At 44.3% G+C, this 21464-nt stretch overlaps 1 protein-coding gene across 1 annotated transcript in view; it reads right to left on the bottom strand.

The window, feature by feature from the left end:
* The window catches only part of TSPAN33 (tetraspanin 33), a 50423-nt gene that overhangs the window by 11425 nt on the left and 17534 nt on the right, over positions 1-21464 (bottom strand). Inside the window, exons 2-4 of the mRNA XM_007524190.3 lie at positions 11302-11359; positions 1559-1695; positions 1291-1365 (exon numbers count right to left, since the gene is read on the bottom strand). Of these exons, the coding sequence (XP_007524252.1) occupies positions 1291-1365; positions 1559-1695; positions 11302-11359 (270 nt within the window). The remainder of the gene's footprint in view (positions 1-1290; positions 1366-1558; positions 1696-11301; positions 11360-21464) is intronic.

Raw genomic sequence — 21464 nt, 5'->3', positions numbered from 1 at the left:
ATCCCGGTTCAAGCCCCTGGCTCCCCACCTGCAGGGAAGTTGCTTCACAGGCGGTGAAGCAGGTCTGCAGGTGTCTTATCTTTCTCTCCCCCTCACTGTCTTCCCCTCCTCTCTCCATTTGTCTCTGTCCTATCCAACAATGACAACAACAATAATAACTACAACAGTAAAACAACAAGGGCAACAAAAGGGAATAAATAAATAAATGTTAAAAAAATAATAAAAGGACTATTGGGCTAGGCAGCCATCTCACTGGGCAGGGCATATGCCTTGCCATGCACATGGCCCACGTTAGAACCCTGGCACCACATGGGAGTTGCGACAGCACCAGAGGAAACTCTGATGATGTTGTGTCTCTCCTTCTCTCTCCCTGGATGAAAAAGCAGTCTGTTGGTGTGAAGCCACATATGTGCAAGACCCTGGTTCTGGAAAAAAAAAATCCAGTGAAAGAACTGTCACTGAGTAGAAGAACATTTTCCAGATACAGTAAGTGTTGTTCAAAATCTTGTCTCTTTTCACATTTCTTTCCTTTGGTTTCTATCAGTCAACATTTTTATTGTGTGTGTCGGAGTCGAGGCCTCATTGCTTTGGACTACTTTTGCGCGCACACATACACACAGGAGAGATGCCACAGCACAGGAGCTTCTTCAAGTGTTACAGCACCTCCCATGTGGTGCTGGGGCTTGAACCTGGTTACAGCAAACCACATGCCCAACCCAGTGAGCAGGTGTCTCTCTTCCTCTACCCTCATTTCCCTTTTGATATATATGGGCCTTGCGGTGTTGGTGCACCCCAATGAATACATGTTATTAGGCTCATGGACCCAAGTTCAAGCCCCCGCTCCCCATCTGCAGGAAGAAAGCTTCACAAGCAGTGAAACAGTGCTGCAGGTATCTTTCTCTCTCTTTCTCCCCCTCCCGTCACCTCTCATTTTCTTGATGTCCTATCAAATAAAAAAATATAAATAAATGGAACAGAAAGAGCAATGTATGCATAATAGGGGAACTTTTAAAAAATAAAGTGTGTAGATTATTTTAACTTTGTGCTCAGAGGTTTCCCCTCTCTTGGTCTCTCAGGCTGTGAGGGGAAGACACATTATGATGCTGACACCCCGTCTACATGTGGCATTTCTGAGTCGCTCACTCCTGAGGAGGCGCTTCTGGGGCTCCTCAAGGAAAGCAGCGAAGCCGGGAATGAACTACTCCAAGCGTAGGTGCAACCTGCTCCTCCTCCCAGAGGCTCACACCCCTCGAGGCCCCTGAGCTCCCAGCTCCCTGGTTGTCACCTTACCTGGTCAGAGAAGACAAAGCCCAGGATGCCAACGGCAAGCTGGAGCAGGAACGCGACAGTGAGGCAGAAGGAGAACTGTGGGGGGTGGGCGGGAGAAGCAGCTGTTACCACAGGGGACACTAGCATCTCCTGGGGAGCCCGGGAGGTGCCTCCCATGTGGTGAAGGTCTCTGGGAGACTGCCTTAGGGTGGGGTCACAGGGAACACTGTAAGGTCTGTGAGTAGCATCTGGAGGCTGTCTCACTGTGGGGGGTTGGGGGGGCACTCACTGTCTGCAGAAGGCAGATGTTCTCACGCAGGGAGCCGATGCAGCCGCAGAAGGTGAGCAGGAACATGAGGATGCCCACCACAATCAGCAGGATGGCCGGGTCCACTGCCAGGCAGGCCAGGCAGGCCAGGGTAGCTTCTGTGGGAGGGGGCTGGCTCTCAGTCTGGTGGTACCCCCACCCCAACTGCTCTCCCAGGGTGGGTACAGAGTTGGGCAAAGGTTATGGGGAGACAGTGATGCTCTCCTACTGGGTGAATGAGGGTGGCTAGAAGGGCTGGTGGCGTTCAGTTTGAGGAACTGCTAAGCAAGAGTCTTTGCTCTGGGGCTCAGGAGCTCGGGAGAGGATGGACTGCTTTTGTTTCAGAAAAGTCTCAGAGTGGGCTCAGGCTCTGCCAGCTTTATGGGTGGGGGTCCATTCCCCAGGGACTTTGTGCAGCAGAAGAGGAATGGGGGGGGGGGGGGTGGATCAGGGAGTAGGGAGGTGGTGCAGGGAGTAGGGCCCTGAACTGAGAAGCATGAGGTCCTGGGTTTGATTCTCCAGTATTCTCATGTGCCAGAGGGATGCTCTGGTTCTCTCTATGTCTCTAGCTCTCTCACACCACCTTGTGTTAATCAAATCTTTAAAAAAAAAATTAAAAAGGAGTTCGGCAGTAGCACACCTGGTTGAGGGCACACGAGCAAGGACGTGGGTACAAACCCATTTCCCACCTGCAGGGAGATGCTCCACAAGTGAAGTAGGGCTGCAGGTGTCTCTCTTTCTCTCTTCCCTCTACCTTTCAATTTCTCTCTGTCCTATCAAATAAATAAAATAGGAAAAACTGGCCCCAGGAGCAGTGAAATTCATGGTGCAGGTGTCAAGCTTCAGTGATAACTCTGGTGGTGGCAATTAAAAAGATAAAGAAAAAAACTACTACTCCGCTGTTAAGAATGACAAAGTCACCTTCTTCACCTCATCTTGCATGGAGTTTGAAGGAGTATGTTAAGTGAGATCAGCCAGAAAGAGAAGAATGGATATGGGATGATCTCACTCATGGACAGAAGTTGAGAAATAAGAGCAGGAAAGGGAAAGACAAGCAGAACTTGGTTTGGTGGACTGCACCAAAGGACTCTGGGTGTAGATAGGGGTGCTTTCAGGCCCTGGTGCATGATGGTGGAGGAGGACCTAGCCTGGGGGTGAGAGTGTTCTGCAGAAAACTGAGAGATTTACACATGTACCAGCAACTGTATCTACTGTAAACCATTAATCCCCCAATAAAATATTTTTAAAAGGTAAAAAAATAAGAAGAGAAAGTGAGGGTGAGTTACTCTAGGACAGAGCTGGGGAGGTGTGGAAGTTAAGAAAAAGAAGCTATAGGGGCTAGATGGTGGTGCACCTGGTTGAGTGCTCAAGTTACAATGCATAAGGACCCAGGTTCAAGCCCCCAGTCCTCACCTGTAGGGGGAAAGCTTTGTTAGTGGTGAAGCAGTGTTGCAGGTGTCTCTCTTTCTCGCTTCCTCTCTAGCTCTCCCTTCCCTCTATTTCTGGCTATCTCTAATAAATGAAGATAATAAAAAAAAAAAGAAAGAAAAAGAACATATGGGGATTCGACTTCCGGAGGCGGAGCTACGAGCAGCAGATCGCTTTCTCTCCTCTCCTCTCCTCTCCTCTCCCGGATCAACTAGGAATACCAAAGGAGACCACCCGGGACCGAAACAAGACAGGACTAGAATGACCACAGGAACCCAGTAAATCACCCATGAGTACAAACACGCGTGGCTGGTGACAGAGAGGAGAGAGGGGCCTAAGGAGAGATTAAGTGACTGCTAACAGTTCAACAGTTTATCAGTGGAGACACCACCTCCAGTCTGCTCCACAACAAGGGGACAGCTGAAGGGAGGAAAGGACTCCCCAGAGACTCACTAAGTGCAACTCTGAGTCTCCATTGCTACTACCCTCAGAATCTGGAGCAGCAACAGGAAGGGACACCAGGGGACAGAGATCTAACCGGGAAACTCAGGAGAAGACCTATACCTCGGTGGCATAGCTGAGGGGCTGTGAAAGTCTCTTTGCATAACCACTGGATTATCTCTGCCACACCCTGCTTTATCTCTTGGTCAGGAGTCAGTGATAAAGCTAAGAAGCCTACTGATAGTTTAAAAGCCCTCAGGCTCCCATAGCCTATAGGGAAGAAAAAAAAAAGAGGCTTTTACACCACTGAGCTACAACTCAGGGATGGAAAAAACTGTTAACATATATAAAATGGTTAAAACAACAAGAAAAAATATTGGAGACTAGAACCAGGACAAGAGTCCAGCTAAAAGTCCTCCAGAGGGTGAAGCACAAAACAATGAGTTCAACATCCAAACATTAGCTAAGGAAATAATAATGGGAGTGAGTAAAGAATTTGAAAAAAATTGTAATCAGAAATGCAGGAACAACAAATGAGAAAATGGAAGAAAATTCTAATTATCTCATGGTTATAAGAGAGCTGAAAGCTGAAATCGCTAAGCTAAGAAGGCAACTAGCTGAACAAGCTAAAACAGTATCAAAGCAGGGCAACAAAATAGATGAACTCCAGAAAGCAGTAGAGGGCAGAGAGAATAGAATCAATGAGGCTGAAGACAGAATTAGCAAGATTGAGGATGAATTAGAGACAACTAAAAAAGAAGTAAGAGATCTCAAAAAGAGATTAAGAGATGCTGAAAACAACAACAGAGTCCTATGGGATGACTTCAAAAGAAACAATATACGCATTATTGGCTTACCAGAGGAAGAAAGAGAAGGGGAGGAAGAAAGCATTCTCCAGGCCATAATAGCTGAAAATTTCTCTAGTCTAGACAACTCCAAAGACATAAAGATTTAAGAAGCCCAGAGGGTCCCAAACAGAATTAACCCAGACCTAAAGACACCAACACATGTCATACTTAGATTGGAAAGGAATAAGGATAAAGAAAGGATCCTCAAGGCTGCAAGAGAAAAACAAAGAGTCACCTACAAAGGAAAACCCATAAGATTAGCAGCAGACTTCTCCATACAAACACTACAGACCAGAAGAGAATGTCAAGATATCTATCGAGTGCTCAATGAGAAAGGCTTTCAGCCAAGAATACTATATCCTGCTAGACTGTCATTCAGACTAGATGGAAGCATCAAAACCTTCTCAGACAAGCAACAGTTGAAGGAAGCAACCATCACCAAGCCTGCCCTGAAAGAAGTTCTGAAAGGTCTCCTATAAACAACCAGACCACCACAAATAGGACATATATCAAAACACTCTAAAACTTTACAAGAATGGCGTTAAAATATCTTCAATCTTTGATATCAATAAATGTCAATGCCTGAATTCACCTATTAAAAGACACAGAGTAGGAAGATGGATCAGAAAACACAACCCAACAATATGTTGTCTACAAGAAACTCACCTAACGCAACAAGACAAACACAGACTTAAAGTGAAAGGATGGAAAACTATCATTCAAGCCAATGGCCCACAAAAAAGGGCAGGAACAGCTATTCTCATATCTGACATGATAGACTTTAAAATAGATAAGATTAAAAAAGATAGGAATGGACACTACTTAATGCTCAGAGGATCAGTCAATCAAGAGGACTTAACAATTATTAATATCTATGCAACCAATGAGAAGCCATCTAAATACATCAAACTTCTACTGAAAGAGCTACAGCAATAGATTAACAGTAACACAATCATAGTAGGGGACTTCAACACCCCACTCTCTCAACTTGACAGATCATCCAGGAAGAAAATCAGTAAAGACATAAGGGAGCTAAATGAAGAGATAGATAAACTAGAACTATTGGACATTTACAGAGTCATTCATCCCAAGAAACTGGAATACACATTTTACTCAAATCCACATGGGTCATTCTCAAGGATAGACCATATGTTAGGCCACAAAGACAGCATCAGCCAATTCAAGAGCACTGAAATCATCCCAAGCATCTTCTCAGACCACAGTGGAATTAAACTAACACTTAACAATCAACAAAAGATTAGTAACAGTCCCAAAATGTGGAAGCTCAACAGTCACTTCTTAACAACTTCTGGGTCAAAGAGGAAATCAAGGGAGAAATCAAAATGTTTCGAGAGTTCAATGAAAATGAAGACACAAGCTATCAAAATATTTGGGACACAGCTAACGCAGTCCTAAGAGGGAAGTTCATAGCTATACAAGCACACATTAGGAAACAAGAAAAGGTACAAATAAACAGCCTGATTGCACATCTTAAAGACCTAGAAGAACAACAACAAAAGAATCCTAAAGCAACCAGAAGGACAGAAATCACTAAAGTTAGGGCAGAAATAAATAACATTGAAAATAGGAAAACCATACAAAAGATCAATGAAAGTAAATGTTGGTTCTTCGAAAGAGTAAACAAAATCGACAAAACTTTAGCCAGACTCACAAAACAAAAAAGGGGGAAGACCCAAATAAATCGGATAGTAAATGAAAGAGGAGATATCACAACAGACACTGCAGAAATTCAACATATCATGCGAGGCTTCTATGAACAACTATATGCCACCAAACTAGAGAACCTGGAAGAAATGAATGATTTCCTAGATACCTACCAACTTCCAAAACTAAGTCAAGAGGAAGTGGATAATATGAACAGGCCCATCACAGCTAATGAAATTGAAACAGTTATCAAAAATCTTCCCAAAAATAAAAGTCCTGGACCAGATGGTTTTACAAATGAATTCTACAAAACTTTCAAAGAAGAACTAATACCTCTACTTTTAAAAGTCTTCCAGAAGATTGAAGACACTGGAATACTCCCTGCCAGCTTCTATGAAGCCAACATCACCCTGATACCAAAAACAGACAGGGACACAACCAAAAAAGAAAACTACAGACCAATATCTCTGATGAACATAGATGTAAAAATATTGAACAAAATTCTAGCCAACCGGATACAGCAGTATATCAAAAAGATTGTTCATCATGACCAAGTGGGGTTTATCCCAGGCATGCAAGGTTGATTTAATATACGTAAATCAATCAATGTAATCCACCATATCAACAAAAGCAAGACCAAAAACCACATGGTCATATCAATAGATGCAGAGAAAGCCTTTGACAAAATACAACATCCCTTTATGATCAAAACACTACAAAAAATGGGAATAGATGGAAAATTCCTGAAGATAGTGGAGTCTATATATAGCAAACCAATAGCCAACATCATACTCAATGGTGAAAAACTGGAAGCATTTCCCCTCAGATCAGGGACTAGACAGGGCTGTCCACTATCACCATTACTATTCAACATAGTGTTGGAAGTTCTTGCCATAGCAATCAGACAGGAGCAAGGAATTAAAGGGATACAGATTGGAAGAGAAGAAGTCAAACTCTCCTTATTTGCAGATGACATGATAGTATACATGGAAAAACCTAAGGAATCCAGCAAGAATCTTTTGGAAATCATCAGGCAATACAGTAAGGTGTCAGGCTATAAAATTAACATTCAAAAGTCAGTGGCATTCCTCTATGCAAACACTAAGTTAGAAGAAATTGAAATCCAGAAATCAGTTCCCTTTTCTATAGCAACAAAAACAATAAAATATCTAGGAGTAAACCTAACTAAAGAAGTGAAAGACTTGTATACTGAAAATTATGAGTCACTACTCAAAGAAATTGAAAAAGACACAAAGAAGTGGAAAGAAATTCCATGTTCATGGGTTGGAAGAATTAACATCATCAAAATGAATATATTACCCAGAGCCATCTACAAATTTAATGCTATCCCCATCAAGATCCCAAGCACATTTTTTAGGAGAATAGAACAAATGCTACAAATGTTTATCTGGAACCAGAAAAGACCTAGAATTGCCAAAAGAATCTTGAGAAAAAAGAACAGAACCGGAGGCATCACACTGCCAGATCTCAAACTGTATTATAGGGCCATTGTAATCAAAACTGCTTGGTACTGGAACATGAACAGACACACTGACCAGTGGAATAGAATTGAGAGCCCAGAAATGAGGCCCCACACCTATGGACATCTCATCTTTGACAAAGGGGCCCAGACTATTACATGGGGAAAGCAGAGTCTCTTCAACAAATGGTGTTGGAAACAATGGGTTGAAACATGCAGAAGAATGAAACTGAATCACTCTATTTCACCAAATACAAAAGTAAATTCCAAGTGGATCAAGGACTTGGATGTTAGACCAGAAACTATCAGATACTTAGAGGAAAATATTGGCAGAACTTTTTTCTGCATAAATTTTAAAGACATTTTCAATGAAACGAATCCAATTACAAGGAAGACTAAGGCAAGTATAAACCTATGGGGCTACATCAAATTAAAAAGCTTCTTCACAGCAAAAGAAACCACTACCCAAACCAAGAGACCCCTCACAGAATGGTAGAAGATCTTTACATGCCATACATCAGATAAGAGTTTAATAAGCAACATATATAAAGAGCTTGCCAGACTCAACAACAAGACAACAACCCCATCCAAAAATGGGGGGAGGACTTGGACAGAATATTCACCACAGAAGAGATCCAAAAGGCTGAGAAACACATGAAAAAATGCTCCAAGTCTCTGATTGTCAGAGAAATGCAAATCAAGACAACAATGAGATATTACTTCACTCCTGTGAGAATGTCATACATCAGAAAAGGTAACAGCAGCAGATGCTGGAGAGGGTGTGGGGTCAAAGGAACCCTCCTGCACTGCTGGTGGGAATGTCAATTGGTCCAACCTCTGTGGAGAACAGTCTGGAGAACTCTCAGAAGGCTAGAAATGGACCTACCCTATGACCCTGCAATTCCCCTCCTGGGGATATATCCTAAAGAACCCAACACATCCACCCAAAAAGATCTGTGTACACATATGTTCTTGGCAGCACAATTTGTAATAGCCAAAACCTGGAAGCAACCCAGGTGTCCAACAACAGATGAGTGGCTGAGCAAGTTGTGGTATATATACACAATGGAATACTACTCAGCTGTGAAAAATGGTGACTTCACCGTTTTCAGCCGATCTTGGATGGACCTTGAAAAAATCATGTTGAGTGAAATAAGTCAGAAACTGAAGGATGAATATGGGATGATCTCACTCTCAGGCCGAAGTTGAAAAACAAGATTAGAAAAGAAAACACAAGTAGAACCTGAAATGGAATTGGAGTATTACACCAAAGTAAAAGACTCTGGGGTGGGTGGGTGGGTGGAGAGAATACAGGTCCATGAAAGATGATGAATGACATAGTGGGGGTTGTATTGTTAAATGGGAATCTGGGGAATGTTATGCATGTACAAACTATTGTATTTACTGCTGAATGTAAAGCATTAATTCCCCAATAAAGAAATAAATTATTAAAAAAAAAAAAGAAAGTCATTTTGGATAAAGTATAGTGCTTTGCTTTGCTTTGCTATTGCCAAGCAGAAGTCAGCCCAGATAGAAACAAAAGACTGTTTTCCCTTACTGAAGATAGCAGAAATACATAATGGGCTTTTGCTTTGTTTATTAATCGCTGATCAACAACTAGATAGAATAAGTATTGTTTAACTCGTAGGTAATAACAGTGTAGGTCACTTCTAAGATATAATGCCAGTAACCACAAAACATGCCTTAGAAATAATGCAAGTCTAAAACAACAAGGGCAACAAAAGGGTAAATAAAATAAAATAAGATAAAAATATATTTAAAAAAATAATGCAAGAGTACTTTTAACAATGACTCTTTAGTCACTAACAGGCCACCCCATCACCGGGGGCCCTAGTCAGGGAGCCCTGGGTCCCCACACAGACATGATGGGCCTAGACCTCTAACAGACCCTTCTCGCCACAATCACTGGCCATCTCCATCAGGAAGAACATAATGGATCCCTTTGTGGGCCCTTATTGGAACTGGTCCTCAATGTGGATCAACAATGCTCCATCCTCTGAAGGAGGTTGGATAATATACTCTACCTACTACCCAAAGAAGATGGGTCCTGAAATTAGTGCAGCCTGGAATGTTCTTAGCTGTGACCACAGAATGCAAGCTCAGACCTACAGGGATGCAGAGGTTACACAGGCTCCTGTGCTGAATATGGGCCCCAGATCAAATCAATGGGGTTTACAGTTAACAATATTTATATACTTCCCCATATTTGGGAGCTACTCTCTTCCCTGACCCAGCTTTCTAGTCATTTTTCCAACTATGACACCATCTCCCCAGACAATAACTTGGGTCCATCTGCATATTAGATGTCAGGCTTAGGCAGAAACTAGTAAAGTCATGTGCCCTCTGGAATATACTGAAAATAGACCTACTAGCTTTTTCCAAAATGGAGACCCCAAATCTTCATTTGCAATATTTTTGCCTTTAGGTTCATGATTAGTCAACAATTTGTTCTGCTTTATATGTTAACTCTTTTTCAGCCATCAGGTTCCAGATGATACCATGCTGCCAACCCGATTTCCTTAGGCATAAGACCCCACGATGTATCTTGGAGCCCCGCCTCCCCAGACTCCTGCTCCACTAGGGAAAAAGACAGACAGGTTGGGAATATGATTGACCTGCCAACACCCATGTTCAGTGGGGAAGCAATTACAGAAGCCAGACCTTATACCTTCTGCACCCCACAGTGATCCTGGGTCCATACTCCCAGTGGGATAAAGAATAGGAAAGCTATCAAGGGAGGGGATTGGATATTGAGCTCTGGGGGTGGGCAATGTGTGGAAATGTACCCCCTTATACTATGGTATTATCAATGTTTTCATTTTATAAGGAAAAGAAAAGAAAAGAAAAATATGGGTCAAAAACTTGGGTTAGGTTGCTCTGTTTTGAACTGTTCACCTCTGCTGTTTTTTCCGTGTGTCTCTTTCCTCGAACCTCTCTCATTGCAGACCACATGTTTTGTTTTGTTTTTTAAATTTATTTCTTTATTGGGGAATTAATGTTTTACATTCAACAGTAAATACAATAGTTTGTACATGCATAACATCCCCCAGTTTCCCATTTAACAATACAACCCCCACTATGTCATTTATCATCCTTCATGGACCTGTATTCTCCCCACCCACCCACCCCAGAGTCTTTTACTTGGGTGCAAGACCACATGGTTTTTAAGATTTTTTTTTTATTGAGGGGATTAATGGTTTACAGTGTATTCCTTGACACACGGGAACAGCTTCAGTATGCACCAGGACCCCCAAGTTCTCTTCTACTCCTCCCCCACTTTCCCCAGAGTCCTTTGCTTTGATGCAATACACCTTTTAAAAAGATTTTTTTAAAACTTAATTTGATAGGACAGAGACAAATAGGGAAGGAGGACAGAGAGGGAGAGAGAGACAGGGAGACACCTACAGACCTGCTTCACTGTTTGTCAAGCATGTGGGGACTGGGTGCTTGAACCTGGGTCCTTGTGCACTGTATTATGTACACTTAGCCAGGTCCCCTTCCTGTTTCTCTGTTAGTATCTCAGGTAGGCATTCTCGTTACCCACATGACTTCCTTTGGCTAGAACCTGGCATGACAGGGAGGGCCAAAAGCATCTGATTTCTCTGTGCCCACTGGCCTCTCCTTCCCAAATACAAGCTAAGCCTCAAGCGTTGTCAGGGAGATTAGCAGGTGTCTAGGAAGCCCAGATGAGCTGGCAGGGGCTGCTGGAGGCTTGGAGCAGGTCACTGAGGTTCTGTGGGAGAGAGCTGCCCACTTGGCCCCACGATGGGGCTGAAGGAGGTGGAGGGAGAGTCAGGACGAGGCAGGCATGCTGAATAGTCGAGGGGGACCCTGGTGCTCACCTGTGTGTTTCATCAGCCTCGCGTAGACGCCCACAGCCACCATCACCATGGAGATCACCTGCCGAGACAGAAGAAGCCAGACCCTGAGGTTCTAGAAAGTTCTGGAAACCAAAGAGTCCAGATGGCCACGAGGGAGAGGCCTTTGCCAGGATGCAGAGAAGAGCACCTCTGCTCCCCAGTGCTCTTAGTGACCGCATGTGTCAGTGTGGTGCTCGCAGGAGAAGCTTGCACTAGGATTATCCTGTGCCCATGGTGCAAATGAGGAAATCAAGGCAAAGCAAGGCTAGTGCAGAACGGTGGTCAAGAACATGGGCATGGGAGCTAGCATAGTGATTTTTTTTAAAAAAATTATTTATTTATTTATTCCCTTTTGTTGCCCTTGTTGTTTTCTTGTTATAGTTATTGTCGTCGTTGTTGGGTAGGACAGAGAGAAATGGAGAGAAGAGGGGAAGACAGAGATGGGGAGAGAAAGACTGACACCTACAGACCTGCCTCACTGCCTGTGAAGTGAGCCCCACTGCAGATGGGGATCCTTATGCCGGTCCTTGCACTTCGCACCACGTGTGCTTAGCCCACTGCGCTACTGCCCAACTCCCGGCATAGTGATTTTGCAGATATTTTCATGCCTGTGGCTCTGAGATCTCAGGTTCAGTCTCCTGCAACACCATAAACCAGAGTTGAGCAGTGCTCTGGTAAAATAAATAAATTAAATTAAAATGACAAACAAACAAAAACATGGGCTTGGGAACAGTAAGAACCAGGAGCAGGCTGGTCATATCTCTGAGCCTCAGTATCTCTCTCTGTAGATAGGACTTAGAACTACATCTTTCAAAACCCAGAAGCAACCCAGGTGTCCAACAGATGAGTGGCTGAGTAAGTTGTGGTCTATATACACAGTATATATACTATATACTCAGCTTTGTACTATGTGCGCTCAACCTGGTGTGCCACTGCCCGACCCCCTCTTTCTCTCTCCCTGTCTCCTTCTCCTCTCTCAAATTTTCTCTCTGTCCTATCTAATTAAAAGGAAAGCTTTTTCAGATTGAGAAACAAGAGAGGGAAGGAGAGACACTGACTTCCCCCTTCCCCATGGCATGGCACTCCCATGGAGTACTGGGGCTAGACTCCAGGCTGTGCATGGCAAGGCAGGAGCCCTACCAGATGAACTACCTTCCAGCCTAGAAACCTGCATACACTTAAAAAAATTTTTTTTTGCTTATCTTTATTTATTTATTGGCTAGAGACAGGTAGAAATTGAGAGGGAAGGGGGTGATAGAGAGGGAGAGAGACAGAGACACCTGCAGCACTGCTTCACCACTTGTAAGCTTTCCCACTGCAGGTGGGGACTAGGGAATCGAACTTGGGTCCTTGTGCATTGTAACATGTGCACTCAACCAGATGCGCCATCACCCGACCCCCCTGCATACACTTTTATAAACCTCAGTCCCATTGGCGGGATAGTGGGATTTAGACCCTTCAGATTTTCTGGCTTCTAAATAAATCAAAACAAAATCAGACCCATCAGAGACCACCAGGGGCCCCCAAAGGGGTCATCTGTGCCTCACCCCAGGCCTCAGGAGTGCCAGGCAACCCTGTAGGCAGAGCTCTTGGCCCCTCCTTTTTCTGACCAGTCTCCAGGCTGGTGCCTAGTGGTTGCCATGGCAATAGCCTAGGCCAAACTAAGGCCAAGGCTAAGGACTTCTCAGCAGCCTGGGCCTGGTGGCTGGAGGTGGGGGGAAGAGCTGGCCAGCCTCCACTGCTCAGCCAGCCAGAAACCAGATGGACAGAACCACAGTGGGGCTTGCTTTAGTGGGAGGAGGGAGCCAGACCTCTACAAAGACGACAGTTTCTGACTGGGCCTTCAGTGGAGACATTTTTTTTCTTGGGAGTCTCTGATCCAGCTTCTCTGTCATCTGGTGCATTCAGCAGAAAGCAAGAAGTCCTGGGGGGCCGGGTGGTGGTGCACCTGGGTAAGCACATGCTACCATGTGCAAGGACCTGAGCGCCCCACGTGAAGGGGTGGGGGAATGCTTCAGAAGTAGAGAGGCAGGGCTGCAGGTGTCTCTGTCTCTTTCCCTCTCTAGCTCCCTTTCCCCTCTCAATTTCCCTCTGTCTTGTCAAATAAAATAGGGAAAAAATGGTTGCTGGGAGCCCTGGATTCACAGTGCTGGCACTGAGCCCTAGCAATAACCCTCGTGGCAATTAAAAAAAAATGAGGGAGTGGGCAGCTGGTAGAGCACACACATTACATGCATAAGGACCTGAGTTCAAGTCCCCAGTATCCATCTGTGGGGGAAAGTGTCATCAGTGGTGAAGTAGCTGCCCCTTCCCTTTCAATTTCTGTCTCTATAAAAAAAACAATAAAATTGAAATAAAAGGGGGGGCAGGTGGTGGTGCACCTGGTTAAGTGCTCACATTACAGTGCACAGGATCCAGGTTCAAGCCCCTGGTCCCCACCTGCAGTGGGAATGTTTCACAAGTGGTAAAACAAGGCTGCAGGTGTCTCTCTGCCTCTCTCCCTCTCTATCTCCCCCTTCTATATCTCCCTTTCTATCTCCTCTTCCCTTCTCAATTTCTCTCTGTCTCTATTCAATAACAAATAAATAAATATGAATATATATATATATATATTTTTTTTTTTTAAAAAAAGGGAAGCCCTTTTGTCTCACCCGGTAGAGGGCAACCTCTATGGTGTTCAAAGGCCTAGGTTCGAGCCCCTGGCTCCACACAGGAACAGTATGCATGGCAGGGCCTATAATCACTCTACCCTACCTTAATTTAAAAGTATGTTTTATTTATTTTTAAATTTTTTATATCTATTTATTATTTATTATTTATTTCCTTTTGTTGCCCTTGTTGTTTTATTGTTGTAGTTATTACAGTTGTTGTTACTGATGTTGCCGTTGTTGGATAGGACAGAGAGAAATGGAGAGAGGAGAGGAAGACAGAGGGGGGGAGAGAAAGATAGACACCTGCAGACCTGCTTCACTGCCTGTGAAGCAACTCCCCTGTAGGTGGCGAGCCGGGGGATTGAACCAGGATCCTTCTGCCGGTCCTTGTGCTTTGCGCCACCTGCACTTAACCCGCTGTGCTACCACCCGACTCCCTGTTTTATTTATTTTAATGACAAGAGATAGAAGAGGAGAGAGATCAAAAGCTCTGCTCAGCTCTGGTTAATGGTGGAACCAGGGACTGAACCTAGGATTTCGGAGACATGAGAGTCTCTTTGCATAAGCATCATGCTATCTGCCCTGACTCTCTCTTATCTTAAATTTAAAAAGAAACAGTCTGCTAGGAGAAATGGAATCACATGGGCGAGAAGTCCCGGTGTGTCAAGAATAAAGTCTTTCAAGCCCCTTCTCTGCCTGTTCACACACCCCTTTTCCTGAGCCCCCAACCATTTGGGACTGCCTCTGGCTTGGGGCCAGGCGCCTTATCTGCCTGGCTTCACACGCTCTGTCCAGCTGAGAGGGAGCTGCCTGCAGAGCTGTGTGCAGGACTGGTGGCCAGCTGGCCTCTTGTTGGAGCAAGGGGGAGAGAGCAGGAGGCAAGGAAATCACAGGCTGGAGCTCTCAGCCAGCTCCCCTCCCCCTTTCCAGCCGGATGAAGCGGCTCTGTCTGCCCTATCAAACTCCCCACAGCCAATTAACAGTTCTGAGCGGCACTCTTACTGAAGCCTTGAAAAATATGCATCTGCCCTTCATTCCTGTAGCTGCCAGGCTCTGCAGTTTTTTTTTTTTCCACAAGTGAAATTTGTACTTCCCACAAAGATGGTCTTGGATGAAATCCTAACACAGTTAAAACAAGAAAGAGATGCTGTGCACCATGGGGTGAGTTAATTTCATTTGTGGGTCTGTAATTATAGTAGTTGCTCAGGTTCTCTCTGTGGGAATAGAACAGAGTCCACAGGCTCCCACCCACCCCCACACACCAACAACAGCCATGTCCTAATTTCCAGCACGTGTTACCATGTACATGGGGAGACAACATAATGGTTCTGCCAAGGACGTTCTCTCATGCCTGAGCTTCAAGGTCCCAGGTTCAATCCCCAGCACCATCATAAACCAGAGCTGAGCAGTGCTCTGCGCTCTCTCTCTCCTCTCTCTCCCCTTCTGTATCTCTCTCATTAAAATAAAGTAAGTATTTAAAAAAAAATGTTGTCTGCTGTGGCCAGAGGTTTTTGCATATGTGATTAAGATTAAGTATGTAAAGATGGAGAGGCTGCCTCTGTGGGTCCCATGTGACTATGCTTTGCTTAACGAGGAATATGTCCTTAAGAGTCACATGAGTTTCAGAGCTGACCTAAGAAACTTAAAAGAAAAAATTAAATTTGTGATTAATAGTAAGTTACAAGATAGTGAGATTTGTGTTTAGTTCCAAACCACACCCACCACCAAAATTCTTGGCCCGCACCCTCCCAATTCCCCAAGATCACCATCATAGTTCTCGCAAAAATTTCCGAACAGTTTGCTTGATAAAGAATAGGGACCCTTCCCATGGAGGGGAGGCATATGGAACTCAGGTGGTGGGAATTGTAGCCCTCTTATCCCACAACCTTGTCGATCATTTTTAAATCACTAATTTAAAAACAAAAGTTTGTTTGCTTCCTCTATGTATGTCCTTCTTTCCTTTCTTTCTTCTTTTTCTCTCTCTCCAAGTTAATGTGTATCAGTCCTCTAGATTCCACATACATAGGACTGAAACCATCTGTAGCTGACTTTCACCTTTTTACTTATTTTGCTATGCATAATCATCTCCAGTTCCACCCAGTTTGTCTCAAAGGACACAATATCATCAATTTTGATGATAGGGTAGTATTCCATGGAGTATATATTCCATAATTTTTTTTAGCCAGTCATCTGTTGGTGGGCATTTAGGCGTCTTCCACTCTTAGGCTATTGTGAATAATGCAGCTGTGAACATAAGTTTTTGAATGTCCCTTTGAATTAGTGTTTGAGTGTCCTTTGGATAAAAGCCTAAGGGTGTTGACCTAAGTAACTTCAGCACTGTAGTCCTGGCTAGTTTTTTTCTTTGAACACTACCAGAAAGCTTTACTTTGGTCTTGATTTGTCATAGTGTTGAGAGGAATACTGCATGTCTTGGGTCTCCAGTCCAAGTCACTAGAAGCTTCTCTGTAGCTGATGGGGGTGGGGCTTCCTGAATTTCTGTTAATTTTGTTGCTTTCAAGGAAACCCATCCCCTAGCAGCTTCGTCACTTCGTTTTTGTTTTTCCAAGATGTTAGCTCTGGTAGAACAGGTTGTACCTGACTAGACGACAAAAACAAAAGAAACCATTGTTTTTCCACTTTCAAATATCTTTTTTTAAATTTTTTTTTTTATTTGTGAGGTTAGAGAAAAGCCCCGAATATTGAGAACAGCTGTTAACCTGAAACCAACTGTTCACCCGAAACCAAGTGTTCCTTGTTCTGCGTAAATATTTCCACCTGTACCCGCCCTGTGATAACTATAAAAAGGTGGGATGAAAAATGATCGTGGTCGCAGACTTTCCCCTTGTGTGGAAGGGTGTCGGTGGCCCAAACTTAAGCTTGCAAATAAAGGCTCTTGCTATTGCATGTGATTCTGGTCTTCTTTGCCTGAGATCGGGACTCGAACTTTGGGGCATAACATTATTATCTTTTAAATTTTTATTTATTAGATAGAGACAGCCCGAAACTGAGAGGGAATGAGGCAACTGGGTGATAGAGAGGGAGAGAGAGACAGAGAGATACCTACAATACTGCTTTGCCACTTGCAAAGCTTTCCCGCTGCAGGTGGGGGCTGGGGGCTTGAACCGGCGTCCTTGCACATTGTAACATGTGCACTCAATCAGGTGCGCCACCACCCTGCCCCTGAAATTTCTTAAATCACTTTTAATGTCATTTCCAGGTCACTCAAGTGGCCTCTCACTGGCAATAAGGGTGATGGACAGTATAAGCTTAGGGAGCCGTGAGGAACAAAACGCCACAGGATCGACTCAAGCACAAGAGAACAGGTAAGCTGTGAGGCTACTGCCAGCACAGAACGGGTCAGCATTACAGTGGTGGTGCTAGTACTTGGCAATGGGAGGCTGGGGACCACTCAGAGGTGCTGTGTGTGGTCTGCTGTGGGCTGACTACAGAGTCACAAGTCTCCTGAGAGGGAGACTGAGGGTCAGAGTCAGGGCGGGGCTGTGAGTCAGAGGACACCTTGGTTTTAACCCATTTTCTGTTTCTTACACCTAGAACTGTAAAACAATGAATCTGTGGTACTTGGTAAGCAGTAGTAGGAAGTGACTGGAATCTTTTATTTACTATAAAAATCTATCATCATTGCTATTTATTAATATTATTGCCACCAGGGTCATTGCGGGGCTCAGTGCTGGCACTACAAATCTACTGCTCCTGGTAGCCATTTTTCTCCTTGTTTTCCTTTTTTTTTTTTTTTTTAAAAAGTTTTTATTAAAGTTTTATTCCAGAAGGAAGTTTGAGAAAACCTGAGAATGAAGCAGCAAAATCTGGGGGAGGGAGGCAGGTTCTCTACGTTCGCCTCTAAATTCATGTCCTGTCTTTCCCACCAGCAGAAACGGTTCTTTTTGGAGGAAGGAAGGCTGATTTGAGTTACTCTGGTCTTCAACAGCAAGTTGGAAGAATGCTTTCTCCCTTTTAGCAAAAGCTGGTGAGTTTAGCTATGGCACTAGACAAGAGTCAGTGTTTAGTGAAATACAGCAAGTTCACCATAGTAACCATTTTTAAATGTACAGTCCAGGGCTGGCAAAACAGCTTGTTTGGATAGTGTGCTGCTCTGCTTTGTGCTTGACCCAGGTTTGAGGCCAGCTGCCACCGCTTTCCTTTTTTTTTTTTTTTTCCTGTTCTATTTGATAAGACAGAAACTGAGAGGGGAGGGGGTGATAGAGAGGGAGAGAGAGAGACACTTGCAGCCCTGCTTCACCACTTTCAAAGCTTTTTCCCTGCAGGTGGGGACTGGGGGCTTGAACCTGGGTCCTTGCACATGTAACATGTGCGCTCAACCAGCCAAGAGTGTCACCAGCTGGCCCCACTCATTTTCCTTTGGTAGAGGGAAAGAGGGAGGGAAGGGGGGAGAGGGAGAAAGAGAAGAAGGAGAGGGAGTGGGAGACAGAGAGACCTGCAGCACTGCTGCAACACTTGTGAAGCTTCTTCTCTGCAGGGAGGGACCAGGGGCTTGAATTCAGGTCCTCTACTGGGTGCACCACCACCCAGTCTCTGAAAGGTGTTCAAATGAGTTCCTATGCAAAAAGGCGACAGAGATGGGGAGGATGTGGCCGCTGCCCTTAAAGAGTTTATATTCTTTTTTTTTACTCTTTAATTTTTTAACTATTTATTCCCTTTTGTTGCCCTTGTTTTATTGTTGTAGTTATTGATATCGTCGTTGTTGGATAGGACAGAGAGAAATGGAGAGAGGAGGGGAACACAGAGAGGGAGAGAAAGATAGACACCTGCAGACCTGTTTCACCATTTGTGAAGTGACTTCCCTGCAGGTGGGGAGCCGGGGGCTCGAACACGGATCCTTAAGTAGGTCCTTGCGCCTTGTGCCACCTGCGCTTAACCCGCTGCGCTACCCTGCCTCCCCCTTAAAGAGTTTATAACAGTGTTATATAAGAGGTAAGAGTATCTATAGGTTAAAACTGGTTTTGCTGTTCTGGAATGGAGGGGGTGAGAAGGAGGAGACTTTAAAAACTTCCTATGTAGGGGGCCTAGTGGTGCTGCAACCAGCTGAGTGCCTACATTACCATGTGCAAGCATCTGGGTTCAAGCTCCCACTCCCCATCTGCAGGGGGAAAGCTTCATGAGCAGTAGGCAAGTCTGCAGGTGTCTTTCTCTCTTCATATTCCCACCTCCCAATTTCTCTGTCTTATAAAAAAAATGAAAAAAAAAAAAACAAGCGGATTCATAGTGCTGGCACAGAGCCCCAGTGATAACCTCGGTGGTGGTAAATCAATTAATCAATCAATCAATCATCCCGGGGCCAGGCAATGGCATGCCTGGTACAGCACAGACATCATCATATGCGAGCATCTGGGTTCAAGTCATCCATCCCCATTTGCAGGGGAGAAGCTTCATGAAGCAAGGGCTGCAGGTGTCTCTCTCTCTCAATTCATTTCTACTTTATCTCATAAAAAAAGAAGTCAGGCGGTAGCACCGCAGCGGGTTAAGCGCAGGTGGTGCAAAGCGCAAGGACCGGCGTAAGGATCGAGGTTTGAGCCCCCGGCTCCCCCCCACCTGCAGGGGAGTCGCTTCACAGGCGGTGAAGCAGGTCTGCAGGTGTCTCTCTTTCTCTTCCCCTCTCTGTCTTCTCCTCCTCTTTCCATTTCTTTCTGTCCTATCCAACAATGATGACATCAATAACAATAACTACAAGGGTAACAAAAGGGAATGAATAAATAAATTAAAAAATAATTTAAAAATTCACTTTAAAAAAAATGGGAAAAGGAAAAATGGATGCCGGGAGTGGTGGATTTGCATGTAGGCACTGAGACCCAGCAATAGCCTGGTGGCGATAAAATAAAATAAAATGAATCAAAATAGAAATAAAAAGAACTTTCAATGCCTTGGCTGCAGCCTGAACCACATCTGGTAAGTCCTCTGTTAACCTATTTGACAGGCCTCTGGAAATTCTGACTTTCAATAAAGCGTCCTAGAGTGAAAGCAAGTCCTCCAATGCATCTTGTTGGTTAATGTCAGGTTCTGTTTCTTCCCCCCCATATGACATACACCAGAATATCCAGCACTAGAACCCAGGCCATAGTAGCTCTGAATGTGTTTTAAATGATTCTCAAGTGCAGCCAAGTCTGAGAATCCCACACCTAAAGCACGTTTAGCCCAGGAGTTTGAGCAGTCGGTGCAGACTAGAGAAAAAAAAAATCAAATATTGACCGCTATCAATATTTAATAGGCTCATTAGTGATACCACTCACCTGGAACTCACTAGTTAACTCTCAAATTCTGCATTTTGGATACTGATCTGTCTCCTTTGCTTGCAAATCACAGCTTGCCCTTTTACACTTCTATTCCTGCCCACCCCCCCACCCCCCCCATAGATTCTTCAAAGCTCCCTGCATGCCAAAGTTAGCACTGCTGCTGTTCACAGCACAGTATTTCAGGACCGTGAACCTTAGAAATGATCTCAGCATCTCCCCTCTTTTCAGAGGGGGCCCCAAGGGCAAAGTGACACCTAAAAGTAAACAGGGGTACAGTATCAACGTACAGTATCAACATCTGCATTAAACCCCATCTCCATTCCCAGCCTGGCCCTCTTTCCACCACACCACTCTTTGCCACAAAATTCTTATAATGCCCATAACATCACCAGTGACCTCTTTTCATGAGGAGGATGGAGTGAGAAAAAAAAAAAGACATCTCCTAAAATGGCTTTTTGTATTCTGGCTAGAATAAAAAGCTTCACTGGAAAGTTCTCAAAGTGAGATGGTATGGAAAACGGCTGACTCTGGCAAAAAGCAGGTTTCTGAAGAATTGTCTATCAGATGATAGACAATAATCTGCACGCACCAGTGCCTTTACTCTTATGTAAGGCAAGTGATTCCTTAGAGTGAAAAACCGCCAGTCCCTGGACTCTGGGAAAATGAACTTGGGCAGGAAATTCAGAAGGTGAGCCTGGACCATGCATCTTGCAATGGCAGAGAGTTAAAAAAAAAAAAAAGAAAAGCTAAAAAATAGTCGAAAACAAGTAGGGCTGGGGAGACAGCATAATGGTTATGTAATATTTTTCATACCTGAGGCTCTAAGGTCCCAGGTTCAATCCCCTGCATCACCATAAGCCAGAGTTAAGCAGTGCTTTGCTAAAAACAAATGAACACAAGACAAAAGGCAAAAAGCAAACCCTCAGATTGATGTGGGTATGCCAAAGAGTCATCAAAGTGTGTGTGGAATTCTTACCATAAATGTAAAATAACGATCCCTTCTGATATAAATGGCTTTATAGAAAGATGGGGGAGAAAAGATAAGCCTCCCGAGCAGGAGAATACTCTCAAAGTGTGAGCTGCACATCACAACTCATCTCCAAAAAGTCCAATATGGCAGCCCAGGAGGTGGTGCAGTGGATAAAACACTAAACTTGAAAGTACAAGGTCTAGAGTTTAATCCCCAGCATTGCATGCGCCAGAGGGATGCTCTGGTTCTTTCTCCCCC

This window comes from Erinaceus europaeus, chromosome 8 (genome assembly GCF_950295315.1).
Source record: "Erinaceus europaeus chromosome 8, mEriEur2.1, whole genome shotgun sequence".
Taxonomy (NCBI): Eukaryota; Metazoa; Chordata; class Mammalia; order Eulipotyphla; family Erinaceidae; genus Erinaceus; species Erinaceus europaeus.
Note: the sequence above shows the minus strand (reverse complement) of the source record. Positions and strands in the feature narration are given on the sequence as shown.